The 24,526-nt window shown below is 42.0% G+C and overlaps 1 protein-coding gene across 4 annotated transcripts; it reads right to left on the reverse strand.

Annotated features, from left to right (window-relative positions):
- Positions 1-232: 232 nt before the first annotated feature.
- On the reverse strand, positions 233-21,955 carry ARL13A (ADP ribosylation factor like GTPase 13A). 4 transcript variants are annotated; one of them, XM_059883606.1, is made up of 10 exons: positions 21,596-21,952; positions 10,835-10,907; positions 10,394-10,464; positions 6,344-6,599; positions 5,380-5,485; positions 4,695-4,879; positions 3,724-3,814; positions 3,306-3,630; positions 1,438-1,527; positions 233-1,248 (listed from the first exon to the last, which is right to left on the reverse strand). In XM_059883606.1, exons 2-9 carry the CDS (start codon positions 10,891-10,893, stop codon positions 1,463-1,465), a joined length of 1,158 nt encoding a protein of 385 aa, XP_059739589.1. In that variant the 5' UTR covers positions 10,894-10,907; positions 21,596-21,952; the 3' UTR covers positions 233-1,248; positions 1,438-1,462. The 4 variants fall into 4 exon arrangements, with proteins under 4 accessions (XP_059739589.1, XP_059739587.1, XP_059739585.1 ...); XM_059883604.1 differs by having other exon boundaries at positions 233-1,245; positions 3,306-3,814; positions 21,596-21,955; XM_059883602.1 differs by having other exon boundaries at positions 3,306-3,814; positions 21,596-21,954.
- Positions 21,956-24,526: the final 2,571 nt, after the last annotated feature.

Below are 24,526 nucleotides of genomic sequence, written 5' to 3' on the forward strand. Positions count from 1 at the left end.
TCTTTAAACATCAGTTTCTGCCTCTGTAAGATGATGGTAGGACTGACCTCAAAGCCTTGTGAAGATGAAAGGCAGTAATGTACGTAAACCACTTAGCCTAGTGTCTGGCAGAATGGAAGTCATAGCTCACCTGGGTCTGCCACTACCATCAGTGTGCTTACTGCAGTCAACCTAATTCTTCTAACATGGGCATGATGAAGCTTCAACATTTTCCCTGGATATAGCTTTCTCTTCTGGGTAAAGTTTGAGAAAAGCTTAAGAAGATCTTTCTGGCCTAAAGTAGCTTCAGAGTCAGATCTGGGTTTGGTTCCTTGTTCTGCATCTTACAGCCTCTGGGACCTTAGGTAAGTTATTTTTCTCTGCCCCTTAATTTCTTCATCTGTAAAACAAAAACAAATACGCTGCCTACACCCATGGGTTGTTGTGAATAAAATAATGAACGTGAAGAGCTTAGTGCTATGTCTGACAACCAGAAGGCACTCAGGAAATGGGGGCTGTGGTACTGATGGTGAAAGTAGCAGCTGTAGTCATAGTGAATGATGATTCCCACCACTAACACTGCCCTCTCTGGAATGGACAGTTGAATGTTTTTAAGCTCGTACAGTTTTTGCACGCCTAACCTAAATGTTAGGAGAGACATCAGTTGCTATTCCTGAAGGGACAGCAGAAGAATTGTTGCCAGGCTTCACAGACAATGGCTGGGAATTTAAAACCGAGTTGTTTTCGGAGGCGTGACTAAAAATGATTCCGTAGAGCATAATTCTCAGCAGAATACTTTACTTATGCCAGTCCCCTTCCACCCAAGAACACAAGGGGAGAAAATGTAGTTCTAAACTGACCCTATACTTCTAAGACTCAATTGCAGTTGGTTACCCTTGATATGTTGCTCACAGACTTCATCAGGAGCATTAGGGTACAAAGATCTTCTGATCTTCTTTGCCAGGGTCATCTTCATTCTTAAACTATTTCAAACTATTCATTCCCCCTAACTATTTTTGAGCCCCTTGGTGGGGATAAGATTTATTTGATGGCTCGAAGATTGATGTATGGGCACAACAGGAGTTCTAAGGGATATAATGTTAGAGTAGGTGGAATTATAGGGGGACTGTGGAGGTATTAACAGACAGAAATTTGAAAACTGAAAAATTCTAATGGTTCTGTAGATGAACCCATTTACCAAAGGAGGGATATGAGATATTTCTTTGGACGTTCCTTCATTTTTCTCTTTAGCTCTCTGTTAAAAGTCTGCTAAAAGAGAAAGAAAACAGGCATCACTGCAAACGAAGCTAGGCACAAGGCTTCCTGTCCTTCCAGGTGAGGAGGGTGTTGCCTACTTTCCAAGGGGTGTAGACTGCATCCCACCAGGTGTCCCCCTCTGCCCTGACCTCATACTTGCTCTCCCTCTTGCTCTCTTCCCTTCACCTAAGGAATACTAACCACATCAAAGGCTTCAAAGGCTTCATCAGGGATTGTCCAGTAACATGTCCTCTGAGTCCCAGGTGCCCATTCTCCTTTTTGCCCTTGGCTCTGAGGTTATAGAAATGAAAAATGGGTTTCAGTTTTGGACACAGACTTAGGAGTAGAATCAGACATCCAGAAAGACACTTCTTCCACTCTTCTGCTGTATTCCTGCCACTCAACTTTCATCCTCCTTCCCAGAGCAGCACCTCTGTCCTCAGTGTTCCTGTCCAGGTTGTCTTCATTCTTAAACTATTTCAAACTATTTATTCCCCTTAACTATTTTTGAGCCTCTTGATGGGGATAAGATTCATTTGATGGCTCGAAGATTGATGTATGGGCACAACGGGAGTTCTAAGGGATATTATGTTGGAGTAGGTGGAATTATAGGGGGACTGTGGAGGTATTAACAGACAGAACTAACAGCTCCTCTGTGTAGGTATAACAACCCAAGGCTCTGAGGTAGCCTGAAGGGCAGATTCTTTGGAGAGCAAAGGTGACATTATAAAATTGACAGTTTACCATCATGGAAACTGCGGCCAAGGAACATTTGAGATGGAGTAGCCATTAACAACAATGGGCCTTTAAATCCTCACAGCTTTCTTTTTTTAGTGCCTTTAGTGTATTGGGAAAAATCATATATGATTATTAAAAAATTTCTGATAATACAAAAATCCTAAAAAAGGTACCTCGGCTCTTCTAAAAATCACCTAGAATCTTACCCTTAGAGAAAACCACTGCTCATGTTTGGTGATTTCCCTCCAGATAGTCTATGGACATATATACATCATGCTGTACATGCTGTGCTCTGACTTTATTTTCTCCAACAAAACACCAACGGTTGTGGAAAACTTTCCATGCCAGTCAATATGTCAACATTAGCCTTTTTAAGGTCTGCATAGTATTCCATTGTATTGGTGCACCATAACTTATTTAGCCATTCACCACTGTTAGACCTTTAGCTTGTTTTCAGCTTTTAGCTGTTATGCACAATGCTGTGATTGAACAACTATGAGCATTCTTTTTTGTGTACTTGTGTAATTATCTTTGGCTACAATTCAAGACATAAAATGATTGGCTCATATGGTTTCCACAATTTTAAAGTTCTCTCTCTCTTTCTCTCTCTCTCTCTCTCTCTCTCTCTCTCTCTCTCTCTCTCTCTATATATATATATATATATATATATATATACATGCTGTTCTTGTTGTTCAGTTGCTAAGTTATGTCCCACTCTTTCACGATGCCATGGACTGTAGCCCACCAGGCTCCTTTGTCCATGGAATTTCCCAGGCACAGATACTAGAGTGGGTTGCCATTTCCTTCTCCAAGATATATATATATGGCACAAGAGACACAGATTTAATCCTTGGGTCGTGAAAATCCCCTGGAGTAGGAAATGGCTACCCACGCCAGTATTCTTGCCTGGGAAATCCCATGGACAGAGGAGCCTTGCAGGCTACAGTCCATGGGGTTGCAAAGAGTTGGACATAACTGAGCATGTGCACATGTACACACACAGGCACGCACACACACACACACACATAGAGAAAGAGAGTAGGAGGGAGACAGACAACCAAACTACTCTCTCTAAAGATTGTACCAATTTGTACGTCTACCACTGGAAATCATAACCTTTAAGATAACCCTACAGCCATCCAGACAAAGATCCTGGAGCATCGTACTGGGCTGCCAGATGGTACTCTCCAAGCACTTCATCTGCTTCTCTCCTGATCACCAACCACAGCATGAAAAAAGAGTTTGGGGCTCAAAACTCACTCCTCACTTTAAATTGTGAGGAAAGGCCTTTATATCTTTTCTACCTTAACTAATCAATGTTCCAGCCTTACCTTCAAAAAGATCATCCTCAGTATATGGGGCTGGGGGATGAAAGTCATCACTTGGACCATAGCGAAGCTCGGGGGTGTTAAAAGCTCCAGCGATGATACGAGTCCCAGCGATGATAAGAGCCCCAGCGGTGATACGAGCCCCAGCAGTGTTACTAGCTCCAGCAGTGTTACCAGCTCCAGCTGTGTTATGAGCTCCACTGGTGTTACGCAGTCCAGCAGTGTTATGAGATCCATTTTCCCCAGAATATTCACCTTCCTCCATGGGTTCATCTAAGGCAAAGGTTACTGATACGTTCTTCTTGGGTCTTATTATTACACCTTCTTTCTGTATATCAGCAAGATGGAGGAGAAAGTCAATTGGTGCCCAAAGAGTTTGGAGATTGGTCCCTGAGGTAATAACATTTAATGAGCCACTTACTAGCAGGATTGACTTCAGAGGCTTAGGTTCCATTGAGTGTTGTCCTACATGCTGTCTGTTTTCTTTGGACATTCCCATCTGGGTAGCAAAGCTGGAGAAGATAGAGAGGATAAAGCCATAGTGAAAACAGATGCGAGCTCCTTAATCAAATTCAACTATCCCCCCATCCCTACCATGTGTCTTCAGACAATTAGAGGAACAACAGAGGAAGAGGACATTTAGTCTTTTTATTCCTCAAAACCTTGATCACCTCCTCTTTTTATTCTTCTTTTCTATATTCCTGTTCTGTCCCACCTTGCTGTATTATTGGAATGATCAGAGAATGGGAAGCAGAGAATGTGGAGCAGCTCCAGGATAGTTATCCATAGAATATTGCCAATAAGCTCCTTAAGGGGCCTGTGTTCCTTTTCTCCTCTGTGTAACAAACCAGAGAATATGGCATTGAAACATGTATAATATCATATAAGAAATGAATCACCAGTCCAGGTTCGATGCAGGATACAGGATGCTTGGTGCTGGTGCACTGGGATGACCCAGAGGGATAGTACGGGGAGGGAGGTGAGAGGAGGGGTTCAGGATTGGGAACACGTGTACACCCGTGGCGGATTCATGTTGATGTATGGCAAAACCAATACAATATTGTAAAGTAATTAGCCTCCAATTAAAATAAATTTAAATTAAAAAAATAAAATATATACAGTTCAAAAAAAAAAAAAAAGAAACCCTGTTTTGAAGAAACTCTACTACTGATGATTTAACTCATCCCACTCAAATTGTGCCTAGGGGAGGATGTACCTAACAGTGTTGGGATGTTTGTGGTCACTGCCTTCACCCCATTTGGGCCAACTGATCTTGAGAGACTTGCTCAGCACCTCACAGAATTCATGCTCCTCCCAGAACTCCCTGCTTATATTGAAGATTAACTCCCGCATCTATTCTTATCAGTACACCTAACAGAGACAGCTCGGTACCTGTCTGCTGGGGATCTTTCCTCAAATCCTCTAGTGCTACTGGAGGCTGCAATGGTTGGTGGCAGTGGCTGTTGGCGAGTACACAGCTCTTCATATTTCTCCCCAATGGCAGATAACAGCCAGTGCAGGCCATCAATTATAGGTTGACGGCGCCTTTGAAGTTCTTTGACAACTGAACAAGGTTCCTGTGACAAAAAGAGAAGACTCCAGCCCAGGAGCTTGGGACCTCTGGGGCCCATAGTCTCAATCACCCTCAGCACACAGGTACACAGAAGCTCTGTTGTACCTAGAGAGGCTCTTAAGACTTCCTAAGAGATACTCAACATTTACTCCTGAGAAGGTAAATGAAAGGTACAAAAGCTAGGTCCTTTAATCAAGTGTCACGTCTTGGATGTATAACCTTGGACAAGGCACACAGGGTCTCTGAGCCTTGGCTTTCTTAACCATAAAATGAGACTACTGAAACTTCCAGCTTTAAAGAGCTGTTTTACAGGCCTAATGAGAAAACAGATGCAAAAGTGCTGTGAGAGGGTGGTACTTATTATCACAGTTGAGTCAGAAATCATTACCATACTTGTGTCAGGGAGAGGCTTTGCCTGAGATCTGGCATAGGAGACTGATTATGGGCTGTGGAAGGCATCAGCCTTGGTTGAGAGGACAAGGGAAGGGAGGGCAGGACACTTACCACTCGGCACGGAGACTTGTTCTCATTCATTAGTCTCTCCAGCAGCAGATATTCAATGATATCACCAGGTGGCAGGGCATCCATCTTATCCTGCTTGTTGGCCAGGCTAAAACCAGGCATTGGAAGATTTTTAGGGAAGAAGAGAGGATGAGTGAAACTGAGATAGAGACCAAGGGCAAGAAAAAAAAGGAAAGAGGGGGATATCCAATTCTGGTACAGTTGCTCCATATCCAGGGACTAGCTTTTAAGCCATACCCAGTAAGGTGATCCAGACATTTTTCTAGCCAGCTCTCAATGGAGGAAAGAATAGCACAAATAATTTGAATCTGAAATAATCCCCAAGCCTCATTTCTGACTTCTACACTACACCATCAAACTTTAATTAGAATTTCTAACTGGGATAGGAACAAATTTGGAGCTTTTACACCCTTCCCTAAACTCTGTTCATGCTTGAGCTGGGGGTGCTAACAAGGAATAAAAAAGGCTAAAAGGGCATGGGGAGGATTGACAGGCCGCCTGAAATATCACCCTGGAATAAGAGGTAGTGGCATAAGTCTCGGGCACTCTGCCAAGGGAGCAGGCCACTGGCATTGAATATACAACACAGGAGTTTTCTGCCTTCATCTCAGGGTCAGAGACTGAAGCCAGAAAAGAGAAGCAAATGTAGGGAGGCAGTCTTCAGGAAGAGTTGACAAATGAGTGAGGAGGGTGTGTGCATTTCCCTTTGATGACTGCCTTCAAAATTACCTTTGCACAATTAGATAATAGGTTCCCCCATGGCAGTGTCTGGTAGAAAGTGGCTCTTGAAAACAGCCCATAGAGGACTGGTCCACTACCCCTCAGCCAAAGAGGAGAGGCGGTCTAATTGGATGTGATAGAGGGACCACCTAGCCCTTCCTCTGTCTACTTCTCTTCTAAAGGCTCAGAATGGAAGGGGAAATTGGACACAAAGGTAGAGTCTTACAGTAGGATGGGTTTCCCAGCCACTCTTTCATCAGACAGCATGTTGGGTAAGATGACCTTCACTTCCTGCATGCGCTCCAAGTCACTGGAATCGAGGACAAAGACAAGCCCATGTGCCTGAGCATAGTAGTTTGGCCAGATTTTGCGGCCCTGCATGTCTCCTTTTAGGTCATAGATGGAAACTTCATAATTATCCACCAGGAGTGTGGTTGGTTCAGAGCTTGAACAACTGTCCATCCTACTCCTACTAGGGAGTTCTATGCATAGGGGAAGAGAGGATGAAATAATTTGTTAAATGATTATCTGGACCTTGATTACAGCCTGCCCTCAGAAATCCTATGGAGGTGTCCTGGCATCCTGCTCATGCTGATTCATCTTCCTAAACTAGCACTTTGCCCACACTACCCTATCCTGGCTCAGTAACCTTCCTTGAGTGCCTGTTGCTCTGAAGACAGAATACAAACTCTTTTACCTCCTAACCTGCCAGATCCATTTCTTCCCTGACTGGTATCCAGGGTCTCTGGTACCCAGCCTCTTCCTCCCTCTGCTTCTTGACTCGTGTGCCTCCCTGTCCCCCATTCCACATGCATGTCAGGCTCTCCCTTACCCCGGGCCTTCACAAGATACTAGTCCTACTGGTTAGAACACTTTCCCACTACTCTGCTTGGTTAAAACCTATTTTGTTTTTAAAAGGTCAATTCAGATCTTGTTTCTTCTAGAAAATTTTCTTAACTCACACTACCATCCCCAAGTCCGGATAAGGTGCCTTTCTTCTGGGCTTACCACTACCACAGCACATGTATGCTTAGTTGCTCAGTCATGTCTGACTCTTTGTGACTCCATGGACTGTAGCCTGCTAGGTTCCTCTTTCCATGGGGATTCCCCAGGCAAGAATACTGGTGTGTGTTGCCATGCTGTCCTCCAAGGGATCTTCCCAACTCAGGGACTGAACCCAGGTCTCCTGCATTGCAGGCGGATCTTTTACTGTCTGAGCCACCAGGGAAGCCCATGTTACAGTGTTATAAATTCTGTGATTTATTTATCTGGGTTATAAACTGCAACAGGATAGAAACCCCTTCAGTATTTGCTATTATATATTCACAATGTCAAGCACAGAAACTGGCAGACGGGTGTTCAATAAATATTTGTTGAATGCATCTGATGAAACTCTTCTTTCCCATCCTTTCTTTAAGGCCCAGCTCAAGTACCACTTTCTTTAGGAAGCCTCGCTGACTGGCCCAGCTCTCACTTCGATCTCTAGTTAAGCACATGATGTGTTAAACTGGTCCTTCACCTCATTCTGTGCATATCCTGCCTCCCCAGTGAAAATATAAGCTCTGTGAGGGAGGGGCTCTGCATTCCCTTACACATAGTAGGTGTTCAGTAAATGTTTATGGGGCCTGTTACTGTGGAGGAGAGTATGAAGTCCTCTTCCTCTCATATCTCCTAGAAACCATGCCAAACTCAGACACCTTTGCCCTTTCAAGGCTATGGCCAGACCATACAGTCCCACAGGGCATTCGACCTCTCACTCAGCCCCCAGAGAAATGCAGTTCAGCATTTCTCTAGACACATTCCAGTCTATTAAACCGACAGCCTGGCTTAGCTCTCTGCCCACGTTAGTAGCAAGATGATTTTACAGATTCTCTACACTCATACCTGGGAGTTCTAAGACCAGAATCAGTAGCTTCTTATCTCTAGTTTCAGATTTACATGGGACATTTTCTATAGGATTGCTAGAATAAGCTGCTTAGCTGAGAAGTTAACAGGATGCTTTCAGATCTTTGGAAATGTATGACTATACACACATGTGTGTGTATACATAATATGCCTCTATATGTGTGTATATGTACATATTATTACATTTTACTATCATCTCATAGTGTCCTCTTCTGATTTTATGTTAGTCAATGATTTAATTATAGCTTTCACAGAACATATAATTTTCATTCACAATTTTATGTTATTTGTTATGTCTATATTAGACTACTTAAAAATAATAAGTGAATAGGTTAAAACTCTAAAGGTAATTTTTAAATCATGTTTTCTATATCAAAGCAAACTTTATGTTTTTTCCCTGTTATTTCTTTGTATTTGCAACCTTACCAATTCTCCAATAATTCAATCTATTGTTGGCAAACCCTAAAAACCATCAGAACTTGCTCTCTGACAATGTACATTTCTCTTATTTCCTCTATTAATTTATAAACACTCTGAGGACAGGTACTGAGTCAAATCCATCTCTATATCCCTAGCAGACTGCTACATAAAGCATAGTTTGGGGATCATCTGCTTTAGAGTTACATGGGGGTGATGGTTAAGTCCCCCCCTGTGCCAAATGAATAAGAATCCATACATTTGGGACACAAGCATCTGTATGTTTAGCAAACTCCTATGTTTAACAAAATCCCTAGGTGATTCTTCTCACCTTATATTTTGAGACTCACTGCCTTAAAGAGCAGTAGAATTTATGCCTGTCTCAGACTTACTGGTGCACCTGTTAAGATTTTTGATTCCCTGGGCCTTCTCCAGGCCCAAATCTGAACCTTCAGGTCCCCTGTGAGTTGGTCTGATTCTGATTTTTGGCTCTCAGTACCCACTCTGCACACCAGGATCACCTGTGGAGCTCTTAAAACCTATGACACTAGGCCTCATTCTTTGAGAGAGAGAGATCTGGGGTGGGGCTAAGACAGCATTTTCTTTTAAAGTTCGAAATATATATCTAGGTTTGAAACTGCTTTAAACGCCTTCACTTGCCCCATATGACCATGCCGGACAAAATAGTTATAGTGAATGATGTTGTTGATAATAATGGCTTATGTCCCAAAATATTTTATAGCCAGTGTCTTCAAATGTTTACACAAGTTACTGCTTATAGATTGGAACTTCCTCCCTAGGCTATCATCTGTTTTCAGCAATTATAAACATTTGCAGGAGCTTATAGGGGGCAAGCTATTGCATTTTGGGTACAGAGGAGTCTACTAGTCTCTGGAAGTCTTACATGGACAGAGTAGCCTGAGATAATTCTTCAGAATGTGACATTAGTGGAAATTTGCTTCTTAGCCATAAAAACATCTCTGTGAATGAAGTTTATGAATCAGCCCCAAGTTATTCATCAACCACAAGGCAAGTTAAACAGTAACAAATTAGACTGCAAGCTCTATCTTCTAGGAATTAGAATGGAAAGCACATGCTATTCTCATAGGCAAAATAGCATACGGCTAATTACAGTTGAGTGCTTCCCTAAGATGGCTATTAGAAAGGCCTGGGGTGTTCTTAATATATTCCCAGGCCCCACCCAGACTGGATGGGAATCTAGGGGTGGTGCTGAATTGGGCTTTAAAAATTATTCCCTTTATCAGTAACCTTGTGATTTATCTTGGTTCCTTGATTTTCTTGCTGCTGCTTACCTTTTTTTTTTTTTTTTTTTAAATTATCATTTCTGCCAATCAGAGATTTGGGAGAGGCAGAATCAAGTTTGCTGCCTGTAAGGTGGAATACCAGGCTGAACCACTGGCTGAAATGTCAAGGTATTAAACTGGAGATTTGGTATTAAACTTGCCTGTCTCTGAACTGACACCATTTCTCAAGCTCCAACCCTCTATATGAACTGTCAAAAAGAGTTTCACGTTATTAAAATTGTTCATCATCCCACACTTGTCTCTCTTATCTAGACCAAATTCCACTTTAATTGAGCTCTGACACTAGACACTGTTTCAAACTTGCTATCCTTCCTTATCAACTACAGTGCTTTGCATAGTCACAGTTCATTCATACTGACACTATGAAAAGACCTTCAATTAGGGTATCTTGTAAAGGGAGCAGGTAACAGACATTACATAAACAGGCTGGTAACACCTGAGGAGAGGAGTATATGGTGTCTCTGTGTGTGTGTGTGTGTGTGTGTCTTGTTCGTGTGTGTTGGGAAGTGTTTACCTTCAAATGAGGTAACTTGAGTGCCATGAAGTAAGGGTAGGAAGGAATGATATTTCATTGTTCACTGGGACCCAGGGGAGACCTAAACTAGTATCTAATGCTCTCAGTTCCTTACGTCTCCGGAAGGCCTCCACAAGATCAGTTTTGCCTGAGTTGTGCAGTCCAATGATGATGATGGCTACATGTCTAGAAATGGAAAAGAAAAATGAGTCAAAGCCTTAAAAGTACTGTTAGTTCTCAGTCTAAAGAAAGAATTATATTCTTGGTGTTTGGGGCTCTGCCTGCAGTAGTCCCAATGCAGTCATAAAGGCACAGCCAGGTGGTAGAAGGTGGAGTGGGAACTACTCCCCAAAGCCTCCAAGGACACTTTGCTTCCCTGATTCACTTGCCTTGTAGAACTGGCCATCCTCCCCCAACCCTGCCCCTAATCTTGTAGACACTACCTAGTCATGCCCCCTAATAATATATATCATAAGGATTTGTCCTGTGAGGGACTATGGCTAGGTACATTGGAGGAAATGGTGGAACAGGTCTAAGGAAATAATTACAGTATTACCTTTGGGTCTTTTCAGTTGTCTTTAGATGACACCAGCAGGAGGTCAGAAGCCGGAACATGATTCAGCTTAGTTCTTTAATATTAAGGGAAATAAGAAATCATCCCATGGTTAACTCTGAACCTAAATTAGCTTATGAATACACAGAAACTGATAAACAGACTGGGACCGTCAAAAGTCCATTATTTCATTCTGTCCAACCTTGTTTATGTCATGGTGCAGGGGAACCGATTATCATCAACTCTAGTGGCAAAACAGTGATTTCTTGTTAGGAATGCAACCTACACCAGCATGATGGCATTAGGTGTGGCCTATCCCTTCAGCCATAGTTCATCCCTGTTAGGAATATCTTTATTCAACCTTGGAATTGGGGATAGGGTGGAGAAATGCATTGCCTAAGTAAAAAGGGTACTTTAGACAATTGCTTCACGGTTAATCCATGTTATAGCATGTATTAATATTTCATTCCCTTCTATAGCTAAATAACATTCCATTGTACGGATATACCACATTTTGTTTATCCATTCATCAATTGATAAGATGTTTGGATTGTTTCTACTTTTTGACTCTTATGAATAATCCTGCTATATATATGTGTGTGTGTGTAGGATTGTATAAGTTTTATATGGACATATGGTTTCGGTTCTCTTGAGTATATACCTAGGAGTGTAATTGCTGGGTCATATAACTTTGTGTTTAACATTTTCAGAAAGTGCCAGATTGTTTCTATATTTTACATTCCTACCAGCAGTTCCGGATGGTTCTAATTTCTCCACATCCTCATCAACCGTCATTGTCTTTTTGTTTAATATTAGTGGGTGTGAAGTGTTTGTCTATTGGGCTGGTCAAAAAGTCCATGAGATCTTAAGAAAAACCCAAATAAACCTTTTGGCTAACCTAATGATTGTGGTTTTGATTGACTGTGTGGATCATAATAAACTGTGGAAAATTCTGAAAGAGATGGGAATACCAGACCACCTGACCTGCCTCCTGACAAACCTGTATGCAGATCAGGAAGCAACAGTTAGAACTGGACATGGAACAACAGACTGGTTCCAAATAGGAAAAGGAGTACGTCAAGGCTGTATATTGTCACCCTGCTTATTTAACTTATATGCAGAGTACATCATGAGAAACCCTGGGCTGGATGAAGCACAAGCTGCAATCAGGATTGCTGGGAGAAATATCAATAACCTCAGATATGCAGATGACACCACCCTATGGCAGAAAGTGAAGAGGAACTAAAAAACCTCTTGATGAAAGTGAAAGAGGAGAGTGAAAAAGTTGGCTTAAAGCTCAACATTCAAAAAACAAAGATCATGGCATCTGGTCCCATCACTTCATGGGAAATAGATGGGGAAACAGTGGAAACAGTGTCAGCCTTTATTTTTGGGGGCTCCCAAATCACTTCAGATGGTGATTGCAGCCATGAAATTAAAAGACACTTACTCCTTGGAAGGAAAGTTATGACCAACCTAGATAGCGTATTCAAAAGCATAGACATTACTTTGCCAACAAAGGTCCGTCTAGTCGAGGCTATGGTTTTTCCAGTAGTCATGTATGGATATGAGACTTGGACTGTGAAGAAAGCTGAGCGCCTAAGAATTGATGCTTTTGAACTGTGGTGTTGGAGAAGACTCTTGAGAGTCCCCTGGACTGCAAGGAGATCCAACCAGTCCATTTTAAAGGAGATCAGTCCTGGGTGTTCTTTGGAAGGACTGATGCTAAAGCTGAAACTCCAATACTTTGGCCACCTCATGCGAAGAGCTGACTCATTGGAAAAGACTCTGATCCTGGGAGGGATTGGGGGCAGGAAGAGAAGGGGATGACGGAGGATGAGATGGCTGGGTGGCATCACCGACTCGATGGACTTGAGTTTGAGTGAACTCCAGGAGTTGGTGATGGACAGGGAAGCCTGGCGTGCTGCAATTCACGGGTCACAAAGAGTCAGATACAACTGAGTGACTGAACTGAACTGAATGTCTATGTATGGGGCCCAGAGCTGGGGGAAGCTCTGGTTGGGTTACCAAAGTACTTAGGCTGATACTCAGATGGGCTTTGGTTAGCTCTCTGATGATTATGTGGTGAGTATGTATCTGCTTATCAATGGATAACTTAGCAGGATTCTGCAGAATCACCCACTGTTTTAGAGAACTGCTATCCCCAAATAGAGACTCGCATTTCATAGCATTTCTTATTAGAGCATTGTTCATTCCCTAGGAAATCATTCAGATTCCCATAAGGACCTCCTGGAAAATAGGTCTGGCTTACGCCCTTCCAAAGGAAAACCTGATATGTGGCCTGTGATCAAAACCAGCCTTATTCCAGCTTTGCTCATGATGCTGATAAGACCAGGAGCCTGAAACACCACTGTCTGATTGTCTGGGTTCCATGGTAGCCATCTCCCTTTAAGACAGAAGTAGCAGCTTCATGTCTGTTTCCTGATAATTGCAGAGCTTCCTAGCTTGATCTCAGACAGTCTGTATTTGTTAGTACCACTAAGAGAGGTCCAACTGGCATCACACAAATTCTTCCTTAAGAACATATCTTAAAGAAGGATAAGTAGGATAACCAAGAAGGAAAATAATTGGACTAGGGATTATCAGGTCCTTTCACTTCCAGCACCTCTCCTGGGTACTCTAGGATGAAATCATCTAAATTAAACCTACCATTTTCAGAATTCTTATCTACAGAATGGAGATAATGATATATTTTGCTTACCTTGAGGTGGTTAATTATGTATCTGATTAGAAGTTGGTTCTTTTTGAGAGGACTTAAAATGGATGTGTTGCGCCTTCTAGCTTTCTTGCCAGAGTAACACAGCTCAGTTGCCCCCTTATGCTGGCTGTCAAGGTTCTGACATATCCATGGTAACCACTGCTTGGTTTATAGCAACCAAACTCATATCTCCCTACCTTGTCTGATTGTATAGCTAATTACTAAATTACTGAATTTTTAGTCATCACGTTTTTAAGTTTACAAAGTATCTACATAGAACTTACAGTGTGTCAGCACTCATTTAAGCAATCTATACATACTAAACTCATTTAGTCCTAATAACATGGCAAAAAGTAGGGGCCATCATTCACAAAAAGGTTAAGTAATTTGCCCAAATGTACCCATTTAGTAAGTGGTAATGGCCAGAATTCAAAGCCAGGTGGTCTAGTTTCAGAGACTGTGTATTAAGGGTCTCACAGGCTGTGTGAATGAGATTTTCAGGGGCCAGAGAAACTACCGCAGCTCTGGGCCTTTCCATCTTTTCTGGACAAACTGTATTGTACTCCTTTTTAAGTCAACGTTAAAATAAACTTTTATAAGAACAGTTTTAGATATACAGAAAAGTTCAAAGACAGTACAGAGAGTTCACATTATACCCTGCACCTGTTTTCCCCCTTTATTAATAGTATTGATCTAACACATATAGACTACCAGTTATTTTTCCAGCAAAAATGGGTTTATTTGGAATCAACAAAGAATTACAATTTGGGGTCTGCCATCATAGCAAGTCACACACAAGTACCCCTCACAGCAAGGAGGGGGAAAGGTAGTTGGTTGGGCTATACTAAACAAAAGAGTCTATTGGGGGAATTTAGAGCTTGAAGTCAGAGAAGGCAATCGCACCCCACTCTAGTACTCTTGCCTGGAAAATCCCATGGACGGAGGAGCCTGGTAGGCTCCAGTCCATGGGGTCGCCAAGAGTCAGGCACGACTGAGCAACTTCACTTTTACTTTTCATTTTCACGCATTGGAGAAGGAAATGGCAACCCACTCCAGTATTCTTGCCTGGAGAACCCCAGGGACAGAGGTGCCTAGTGGGTTGCCGTCTCTGGGGTCGCACAGAGTCAGACACGACTGAAGCAACTTAGCAGCAGCAGCAGCAGAGCTTGAAGTATAGTGGCTTTTCATTGGCTGAGTTGTGGCAATCTCTCATTGGCTGAGCTGTAGCAATCTCTCACTGGCTGAGCTCTGGCCAGGCAAGAAATGGAAGTCTTCCTGTTGGGCTCTGCTGTTGTCATAGGATGTGAGAGCTCCTCTTTCTGATCTCCTATTCTAATTGTGATTTTTTTTATTAATTTTTACATTTCCTCCTTTTGATCTTGATCTTTCTCTGAAAGGGCTTCCCTGATGGCTCAGTGAGTGAGGAATCTGCCTGCAGTGCAGGAGACACAGGAGACGTGTGTTCGATCCCTGGGTAGGGAAGATCCCCTGGAGAAGGAAATTACAACCCACTCCAATATTCTTGCCTGGGAAATCCAGACAGAATAGCCTGGTGGGCTATAGTCCATGGGGTAGCAGAGTTGGACACAACTGAGCACACTCTCCAGATGATCTTCCTCTGAAAGCAGTGCTGGTTAAGACTTGGGTTTTCTGGTTTCAGTGACTTTTTGTCCCTCAGTGCCAGAAACGACCTTTCCTGGGTGTGGTATTCAATGATGGAGGGAAAGCATACACACTGGAAACCTACTGAGGTCACATTTGAGTAACAAGGAAGGGTAGAAGGGACAACTCTGAGGCCACTTACTCTTGAGAGTCCCTTGGACTGCAAGGAGGTCCAACCAGTCCATCCTAAAGGAGATCAGTCCTGGGTGTTTATAGGAAGGACTGATGCTGAAGCTGAAACTCCAATACTTTGGCCACGTTATGTGAAGAGTTGACTCACTGGAAAAGACCCTGATGCTGGGGGGGATTGGGGGCAGGAGGATAAGGGGACAACAGAGGATGAGATGGCTGGATGGCATCACCAACTTGATGGACATGAGTTTGAGTGAACTCCGGGAGTTGGTGATAGACAGGGAGGCCTGGCGTGCTGCGATTCATGGGGTCGCAAAGAGTCGGACACGACTGAGCAACTGAACTGAACTGAACTTAAAGTCCATATATAGTCAAGATCATAAACATTGGAGATCATATGAAAGATTTTGCAGACAAACTTCTGACAAGCCTGATCTAACTCTCTTGGGAAAGCTGTTCTATCAGATGTTGTGTGCTTCAATTCTGGGAGCTATTTACTGTCAGGTCACCAGATGATGTGCAGGTCCACTCAGGGTGTGGTGCTTTCTCTCCGTGTGTCACATGAATCCAAGAGTCTGTTGCCTGGAGTTTCATGGCACAAGGGTTGGTTAGCAGTACCTGATAGGGGTCTCTCCAGTGAAGTTAAAGAGAATCCTTCTGAAGGTGTCTTTTCCAGTATATGAAATCTCCAGGTTCCAAGGGTGCTTAAGGTCTTCATCTTCGGAGAGTGCACTGTGAAAACACTGCTCTAGCAAAACATGGTTATTTTTAATAGAGGCAATTAGGCCTTTGCAACACTGGAATATTTCTCGTTTCATCAGCTGCAGGTTAAACAGTGCAAGAGCCAAGTGCATTGAGTGTCCTGTGACTATTTCAAAGGGTGAGAGTTTGAATTCCACAAGGGATGGATATAAGATTTAGAAGGATCAGTGGCAGTGCTTTTGGCCAATATATTTGGAGGGCCCATACAAATTTTGCCAATTGAGTTTTAATAATTCCATTAGTGCATTTGACTAAACCAGAGGATTGAGGATGCTAAATGCAGTAAAAGTGTTGTAAAACTGGCCAAACAGCACAGGTATCAAAATATCTGACCAGTAAAATGGGTCCCTTGATCGTTATGAATTGTGGGAGGATTTCCCCAGGTAGGGATAATATTTTCCAGAAAGACCAGCCATAGAAAAAGCAGTAGCCTGTCTGCAAGGGAAGGCTTAAGTCCAGTGTGAAAACATTCACACCATGACCAAAATATATTTATATCCCTGAGATGGGGAAAGTGGTATTAAATCCAATTGCCAGACCTTGCATGGTCCGTTAAGACAGTTTAAAATGTTTGGAAGCAGTAAGAACAGGCTTCCCTGGGTTGTCCTTTGGGTTAGTGGCGCAAGTGAGGTAGGCAATTTTTGCAACTTTGTAAATGTTTCCCCACCAATATTGATTCATGAAAGATGGAATTTTGTCAGTAGACCAATGATCTAATGCATGTACAACGGTTAGGAGTATAAATTTTGCAATCTCTAGTAGGACTGAGTTGTTATTTGATCTGAATCAGAGCTTTCTCTTTTTATCAAACCAAGAGTTGAATTTCCAGTCTTTTTTCTTTTTTGAGACCAATTGTTGGGCTTCTCCAGCCAGTTTTTCTAAGTTATCATTTGGGGAAATACCCCTTTGTATCATGACAGAAGTTTGACTGCTTTTGATTCCTTTAAGTGCAGCGTTCCTTATGGAACTGTCAGCAAGGTAATTTCCTTTAGCTTCCAGGGAGTCAAGATAAAAATGCCCTGGAATTTTAAGCTTAAGTGGCAGGTAAAAGTACTGCATTCACTAATGTTTGAACATAGGAGCCATTTTAAATTTTATCTCTACTGAAAGTTAGGAAGCCATGTTGCTTCCACAACATTCCCAAATCATGAGCTTCTCCGAAACCATATCTACTATCAGTATAAATTCTGGCAGTTTTGTACTTGGGTAAAGTATGAGCTTGTGTAAGATCACATAATTCAGACTTTGGGGCTGAAGTAGCCATTGGTAAAGATGCTGCCTCAAAAACAATGAAAGGAGTTGCTATAGCATACCCAGCACAGTATTTACCATGATCACCTTTTAGATAAGAACTATCAGTGAACTTTGAGAAGTCAGCATTACCCAAATTATTTTCTTGCAGGTCATCACAAGGCATCAGGATATGATCCATCAGCATTAAGTAGTGGTGAGAGACGTCACTGGTGATGGAGGGCAGAAGAGCAGCAGGATTAAGGTTATTACAACCTAAAAGAGTTACGTGAGGAACTTAACAAAAGGACTTCTTAGGAGGTGAGGTGGCTGACTGAGAAATATTGAGTGTGGTGAGAATTCAGAAGGGCTTCTACTGCATGAGGTACAAAAATGGTTGAAAGGAATCCCACCTCAATCTTTTTGATGACCTTAACCAAAAAGGCAGTGGCAGTAATGGCTCTAAGGCAAGTTAGAAAGACAACTTAGAAGGCTGCAGGCACCCAAGGTGCTTAATTGGTAACAATCTTTTTTCTAATATCCTGGCTCTTTGCAATAATAGCAGGGTAGACCTGTGCCACAGTGTACAGTTGCTGGCTTTAATACTCTGTGGATAGATGGTGGTTCTCATGTTTTTGGGTGAGTATCCCAAACGCATTATATTCCTTTTCATATATAAAACCGGAAAAGAGAACCTGATCATTGGATGCCCAAGAGTGTGTAGGTGCATCAAACTCTCCTTTAAGGCCTTAAAGACTATTTTGTCTGGTTCTTCCCATAAAATTGGGTTGAGGTTGCTCTTTAGTAAAATATACAGAGATTTGGCCATAAGAGAGAAATTTGGAATCCAGTTTGAGTAATATCCAACTAGCCCGAGAGAACCTCACATTTGGCACTTCATTTTGGATTTTTGGAAGCTTAGGACATTATGAAGCCTTCTGGATTCAGGTATAGCCCTTTTTCTGGTATCAGGTGTCCTAAATATTGAAGTGGTTTGGGAAAACTGCAATCTTCCCTTGGCAACCGTATGTCCCTCTAAGGCTAATAACTTTAGCAAGTGGATGCTGCTTTCCTGTGAGAAGGCTTGAGAAGGAGAACAAAGAAGCAAATCATCCACACAATGCACCAAAGCAGAACCCCTAAGGAACTTTGTATCATCCAGATCAGCCTTCAGGATTTCTGAGAAATAAAGGCTCTCAGTAAAACCCCAAGGCATTACTGTACGGATGCATTGTTTTGTTTTCCAAATGAGGCCAAAAAGGTATTGGTTAGAATGCACCACATACATCAATTATAGTAAAGAATTTGCTTCTGTTGGAAATGGATGTTAGTAGTGTGTGAGTTAGGAATAAAGGGTGTTGAGGGATAAGAGTCTTGTTTATTGCTCAGAAATCCTGGACAAACTTCCACCCTCAGCCCTTAGGTTTCTCGATGGTAAAATCAGGGGATTATAGGGATTAGTATAGGGATAATGATGACTTGTTATCTTCTATTATAGGCTTTTTATCTCGAAGGCCTTCTTTCCTTACAGGGTGTTGATTCATTCTGGAGAGAAATTTGGGGGTATTTATTTGGATCTTGATGGGATGTGCACTGTGAATTTTACCAATATCAGTTGGAGATTTTGCCCATAAGGAGGGTGGTATCTGACCCAGTAGGAACAAATGATCAGTGTGTCCAGAATCAGCTGTAGTACCATCAAAGACAGAAGAAATAAAATATGTCAAAGGGTCATTTAATTTACCTGATTGACTGCTTTGATGACTACTGTCAAGTTGTAGAATTATTTCCTCCTCATGGGAGAGAAAAATTCTGGCATGATACTTCCCTAAGAAGTCTTGGTCAAATAAATAGGTAGGGGTGGAGGAACTGAGGAGAAAATGTTGTGTGTTTCTCAAAGGGCCTAGAGAAAAGAATGGCTTCAGAGATAGGAACCTTTGGAAGTTCATTAGAGAACCCTAGTATTTGAACTATCTTAGTACTCCAAGGCAGAGACTGTTTATTGTAGTGGAATTGAACACCAAAGAATGTGGCTCTGGTGTCACTTAGGACTGGAAAAAATTTACCCTTAAGATGGAGAAATGTTATTCAAGATAATCAAAAGGGAGGGATTGGGAATAGCTCTTATAGTTCCTTTGACTCTTGTTATTGAGAATTAGGGGGATGTTGGAAAGACAACTTAGAAGGCTGCAGGCACCCAAAGTGTGAAAATTGGTAACAATCTCTTTTCTAATATCCTGGCTCTTTGCAATAATAGCAGAAACTAGGAGGGTTTTGTTTTTGTTTAGGGACCTCCATTTGCTTGAATTGAACATTAAGAATTTTAGCAGTTTTCCTTTTACATGACTAAGCTAGAGTGTGAGAGACCTGGGTTGCCAGATTAACTAAATCTGGAGTGGACAAAGTTTCCCATTCAATCTTGGTCCTTTTTACTAGAAGAGAAAGATCCTGTTTTAGCCCACTAATAAAAATACAGTTGCAAGCTACCCAAGTGGAATCAACATCTGAAGGAAGGTAAGAATTTTCTTTAAATACATTCTGAAGTTGATCATAATACTCATGAATAGGTTCATCAGATTTTTGTGTGCAAGTCTGAATTTTGTTCTAGTTAACAGGCTTTCAGAAAGCCTTATGAATTGCTCTTGGAAATCACTTAGTGATCGCCTAATCTCCCAGTTATAATTCTAGAGAGCTCTCAGGATTTCCCCAGTTGTGAATTTTCATCCAAATTTAGGCCTGGTCTTCACTGACAGGCATATGAACTAACTAATCTAAGTCAGAGTCGATAAGTTTGAATAACTATATTATATTCCTCACCAAATCTGTAAGGATTTCAGTTACTTTGGGAAAATCTTTGACTATGGCTTTGCAGTTCCACTTTAGTCCAGGAGATGTAAAATAATTAAGAGTATAGCCTCTGGATCCTCTGAAGGCTTAATTTTAAAGAGACGGGTTCTGATAAGTTCAGAGGAAATGGCACAGGGGAGTTTCAGAGAAAAGGGAAAGTTTGGCAAGAGAATTAGTATGGGGGAACTGAGAGTTATAGATGAGGTATCAGATCAGATCAGATCAGATCAGTCGCTCAGTTGTGTCCGACTCTTTGTGACCCCATGAATCTCAGCACGCCAGGCCTCCCTGTCCATCACCAACTCCTGGAGTTCACTCAGACTCACGTCCATCAAGTCAGTGATGCCATTCAGCCATCTCATCCTCTGTCGTCCCCTTCTCCTCCTGCCCCCAGTCCCTCCCAGCATCAGAGTCTTTTCCAATGAGTCAACTCTCCGCATGAGGTGGCCAAAGTACTGGAGTTTCAGCTTTAGCATCATTCCTTCCAAAGAAATCCCAGGGCTGATCTCCTTCGAATGGACTGGTTGGATCTCCTTGCAGTCCAAGAGACTCTCAAGGGAAGAAGGAGGATGATGCCAGAGGCAGAGTCAGAGGAAAGGAACAAGATGACACTGGAGACAGTATCCGAGATACAGAAGCCAGGGACAAGGAACATGAGGCTTTGGCAGCCATTTTGTCTTTGCTTGCTTCAGTTGATCTTAAAATCTTACATTGCAGAGATGAAATTTTAGGCTCCTGATAATGCATTATCAGGAAATAATGAAATATAGAAATAGGCATTCCATTCAGTTTTGGAAATTTTACAGATATGGCTGTCCAATTTTGTTTTAAGAAAAGTAAGTTTGGGATTTCAGTATTTCTCCATAATCCCCATTCATGTTCTCAATTGCCTTTGGTTAGGTTGGTCCATTTACTTAGAAATGTGAATGAGGAAGGACTACAGATTTTTAAACATAAAATCAGTCAGAATTCTTGTAAGGGCACCCTCAAAGTATTTAGCTAATTGGAATCACATTTCTCAGAGGTTTTTCTTTAGAGTAAAACAGTAATTTTCAAACAGCCTAAACAGCTTAAATGGACTCAAACACCCTGCAGGCCTGTATCAGCAAGTTCTAAGGGAACAGTTTAGTTTTAAAGGAGCCAGGACAAAGGCTGCTCGCTCAGCACAGCCTAATCCTGAACGAGGCAGGCTGAAGACTGAACAGCACAGTTTCAATGAAACAGCTCCTGTTCCAAAAGAAATTCAGCTAAAGGCTAGCACAGTTTCACTTGGAATAGCAGGCCAAAGTGCTTAACTCACAGACAGAATAAGGCTTTAATCCGAATAAACCTCCAGGAGAAAAATTTACCCTCAAGCCTCAGAGCTGGTGATTGAAAAAAAAAAATTTCAATGGACTTTTTAGGTAACTTACCTATCTGCTTACTGGCCTCAGAGTCGTTGTGGGGTCTTCTCTGAATCCCTGCATTGGACACCAAAATGTTCACCTTAAACAGTTTGCCAGTTACTTCTCCAGTAAAAACCGATTTACTCAGAATCAGCAAACAATTATACCCTAGGGTCTCCAACTATGGCTGCCACAAACGAAGCCCTCCGCCTCAGCCGAAAAAGACTGTTACGGAAAGGAAGTTGCAAAGTCTAATAAGCAGACAGATCATTGGATGAATTGAGAGTTCCAAGTATAGTGGCTTTTTATTGGCTGAGTTGTGGCAATCTCTCATTGGCTAAACTCTTGCCAGGCGAAACAATGAAGTTTTTCTTTCTTCTTCCTGTTCCGGGCTGCTATTGTCCTAAGATGTGAGAGCTCCTCCTCTGACTTGTTGACTTTTTTATTTGAGGTTTCTGTTATTCATTTCTGTAACATCTCACACGAGTATGGTACATTTGTTAAAATTAAAGAACCAGAATCGATGCATTGTTGTTGCTGTTGTTGTGCAGCTGCTAAGTCGTGTCTGACTCTTTGTGACCCCATGGAGTGCAGCACGCCAAGCTTCCCTGTGCTATAGTATCTTCAGCTGCTGCTGCTGCTGCTAAGTTGCTTCAGTCGTGTCCGACTCTGTGCTACCCCACAGACGGCAGCCCACTAGGCTCCTCTGTCCCTGGGATTCTCCAGGCAAGAACACTGGAGTGTGTTGCCATTTCCTTCTCCAGTGCATGAAAGTGAAAAGTGAAAAGTGAAAGTGAAGTTGCTCAGTCGTGTCCGACTCTTAGCAACCCCATGGACTGGAGCCTACCAGGCTCCTCCGTCCATGGGATTTTCCAGGCAAGAGTACTGGAGTGGGGTGCCATTGCCTTCTCCGTCAGTTTGCTCAAATTGATGTGTCGGTTGAGTCAGTGATACTATCTAACCATCTCATCCTCTGCTGCCCCATCTCCTTTTGCCTTCTATCTTTTGCAGCATCAGTCTTTTCTAATGAATTGATACATTATTACTAACTAAAGAACATACCTCAGTCACATTTCCTTAGTGAAGTTGCTTTTGCCATTAGTGTCCCAGACTCCACTTACTTCCAAAGTTAGTTGGGTCAACACTCTTAACCCTGCCTCCTTCAATGAAGTTGTTTTGTACATTCATAATACACATTCTGTAATAAGTTAATTTTGTGTGTCAACTTGACAGGGCTGCGGTGTGCCCAGATATTTGGCCAAACATAATTTTGGGTGTTTCTGTGAGTGTTTTTAGGTGAGATTAACTTTTAAATAGCAGAGAAGGCAATGGCACCCCACTCTAATACTCTTGCCTGGAAAATCCCATGGACGGAGGAGCCTGGTGGGCTGCCGTCCATGGGGTTGCACAGAGTCGGACACGACTAAAGCAACTTAGCAGCAGCAGCAGTAGCAACTTTTATTTATTTATTTATTTATTTTTGGGGCTCAGGAAAGCAAATTGCCCTCCCTAATTTGACCTCATCCTCAGTGGCTCATATGATAAAGATTCTGTTTGCAATGAAGGAGACCTGGGTTTGATCCCTGGGTAGGGGAGAGCTCCTGGAGAAGGGATTGGCTACACACTCCAGTATTCTTGCCTGGAGAATTCCACAGACACAGGAGCCTGGTGGGCTATAGTCCACTGGGTCGCAAAGAGTTGGACATGATTGAGCTACTAAAAATCAGTTGGAGGCATGACTAAAATCAAAAAAGCTGACCCTTCACCAAGTAAGAGAGGAAAATGTCAGGCAGAAGTCTGACTGCTTTTGAACTGGATCATTGACTTCTTTCCTGCCTACAGACTCAAAGTGAAACAATGGATCTTCCTGGATTGTGAGCCTGCTGGTCTTTGGACTGGAACTACACCATCTGCTGTTCTGGTTCTCAGGCCTTAGGACTCCTCCTGGAACTAAACAATTGACTCTTCTGGATCTCTAGCCTGCCAATTCATCCTGCTGATCTTGGGGCTTGCCAGACTGTATAAATGTATAAACCAATACCTTGTAATAAATCTAAACACACACACACACACACACAGATATCCTATTGCTGGGATAGAACAGCTATCTGTTCTTGCAGCAGGACCTCCTTCTATATTATCTCTTATCTCTTGCCTCCGTTCTCTGCCTCAAATACTCTCCTCCCATTGTTCACTTTCATGCTTTATTGTCATCTCTCAATTCTCTCGTCTTCTTGTCACCTCCTCAAAAGAAGCCTTCCCTAACTCAGGCTGTTCTCCTTTCCCCTTTCATCCCTTTTATTTTTATTTTAAACATTTAATTAAAGTAAAGATACAGAAAACTACACAAAACTTAGCTTAAAGCGTTACTATAAAGTGAACACCCTAGTAACCATTATCTTATTTAATCTACATGTTTATGTTCTATTCCTTTCTTTTTTCTTCTCTTTTTAAAGTTCATCATACATTAACATAAACTTTAAAAACCTGCATCTATACAGTTTTAAGACACATAGATTGATGTATCCACTACCACCATCTATATACAGAATAGTTCTGTCACCCCAAAAAACTCTCTGTTGTTATCCCTTTATAGTTTCACCTCTACCTCAACCTCCCCCCTACCACTAACCTCTGGCAACTAATAATCTGTTCTCTGTCATTATAGTTTTGTCATTTGGAGAATGTTATATATATGGAATCATACATTTGTGATTAAAACTGGCTTTTTTAGTATCAGCCTAATGCCATCGAAATGCATCCAAGTACTTGTGTTTATTAAATACTTGGTTTCTCTTTATTGCTAAATAGTATTCCATTGTGTGGATGTACCACAGTATATTTATTCTATCTTTTGAGTAGCATTTGGATTACTCAAATAGAGCTAGAATAAACATTTATATTCAGGATTTTGTTTAATAGTTTGGATGTTTATTTAATTATATTTTAAAATTGAGG

This window comes from Bos taurus, chromosome X, assembly GCF_002263795.3.
Source record: "Bos taurus isolate L1 Dominette 01449 registration number 42190680 breed Hereford chromosome X, ARS-UCD2.0, whole genome shotgun sequence".
In the NCBI taxonomy this organism is placed as follows: Eukaryota; Metazoa; Chordata; class Mammalia; order Artiodactyla; family Bovidae; genus Bos; species Bos taurus.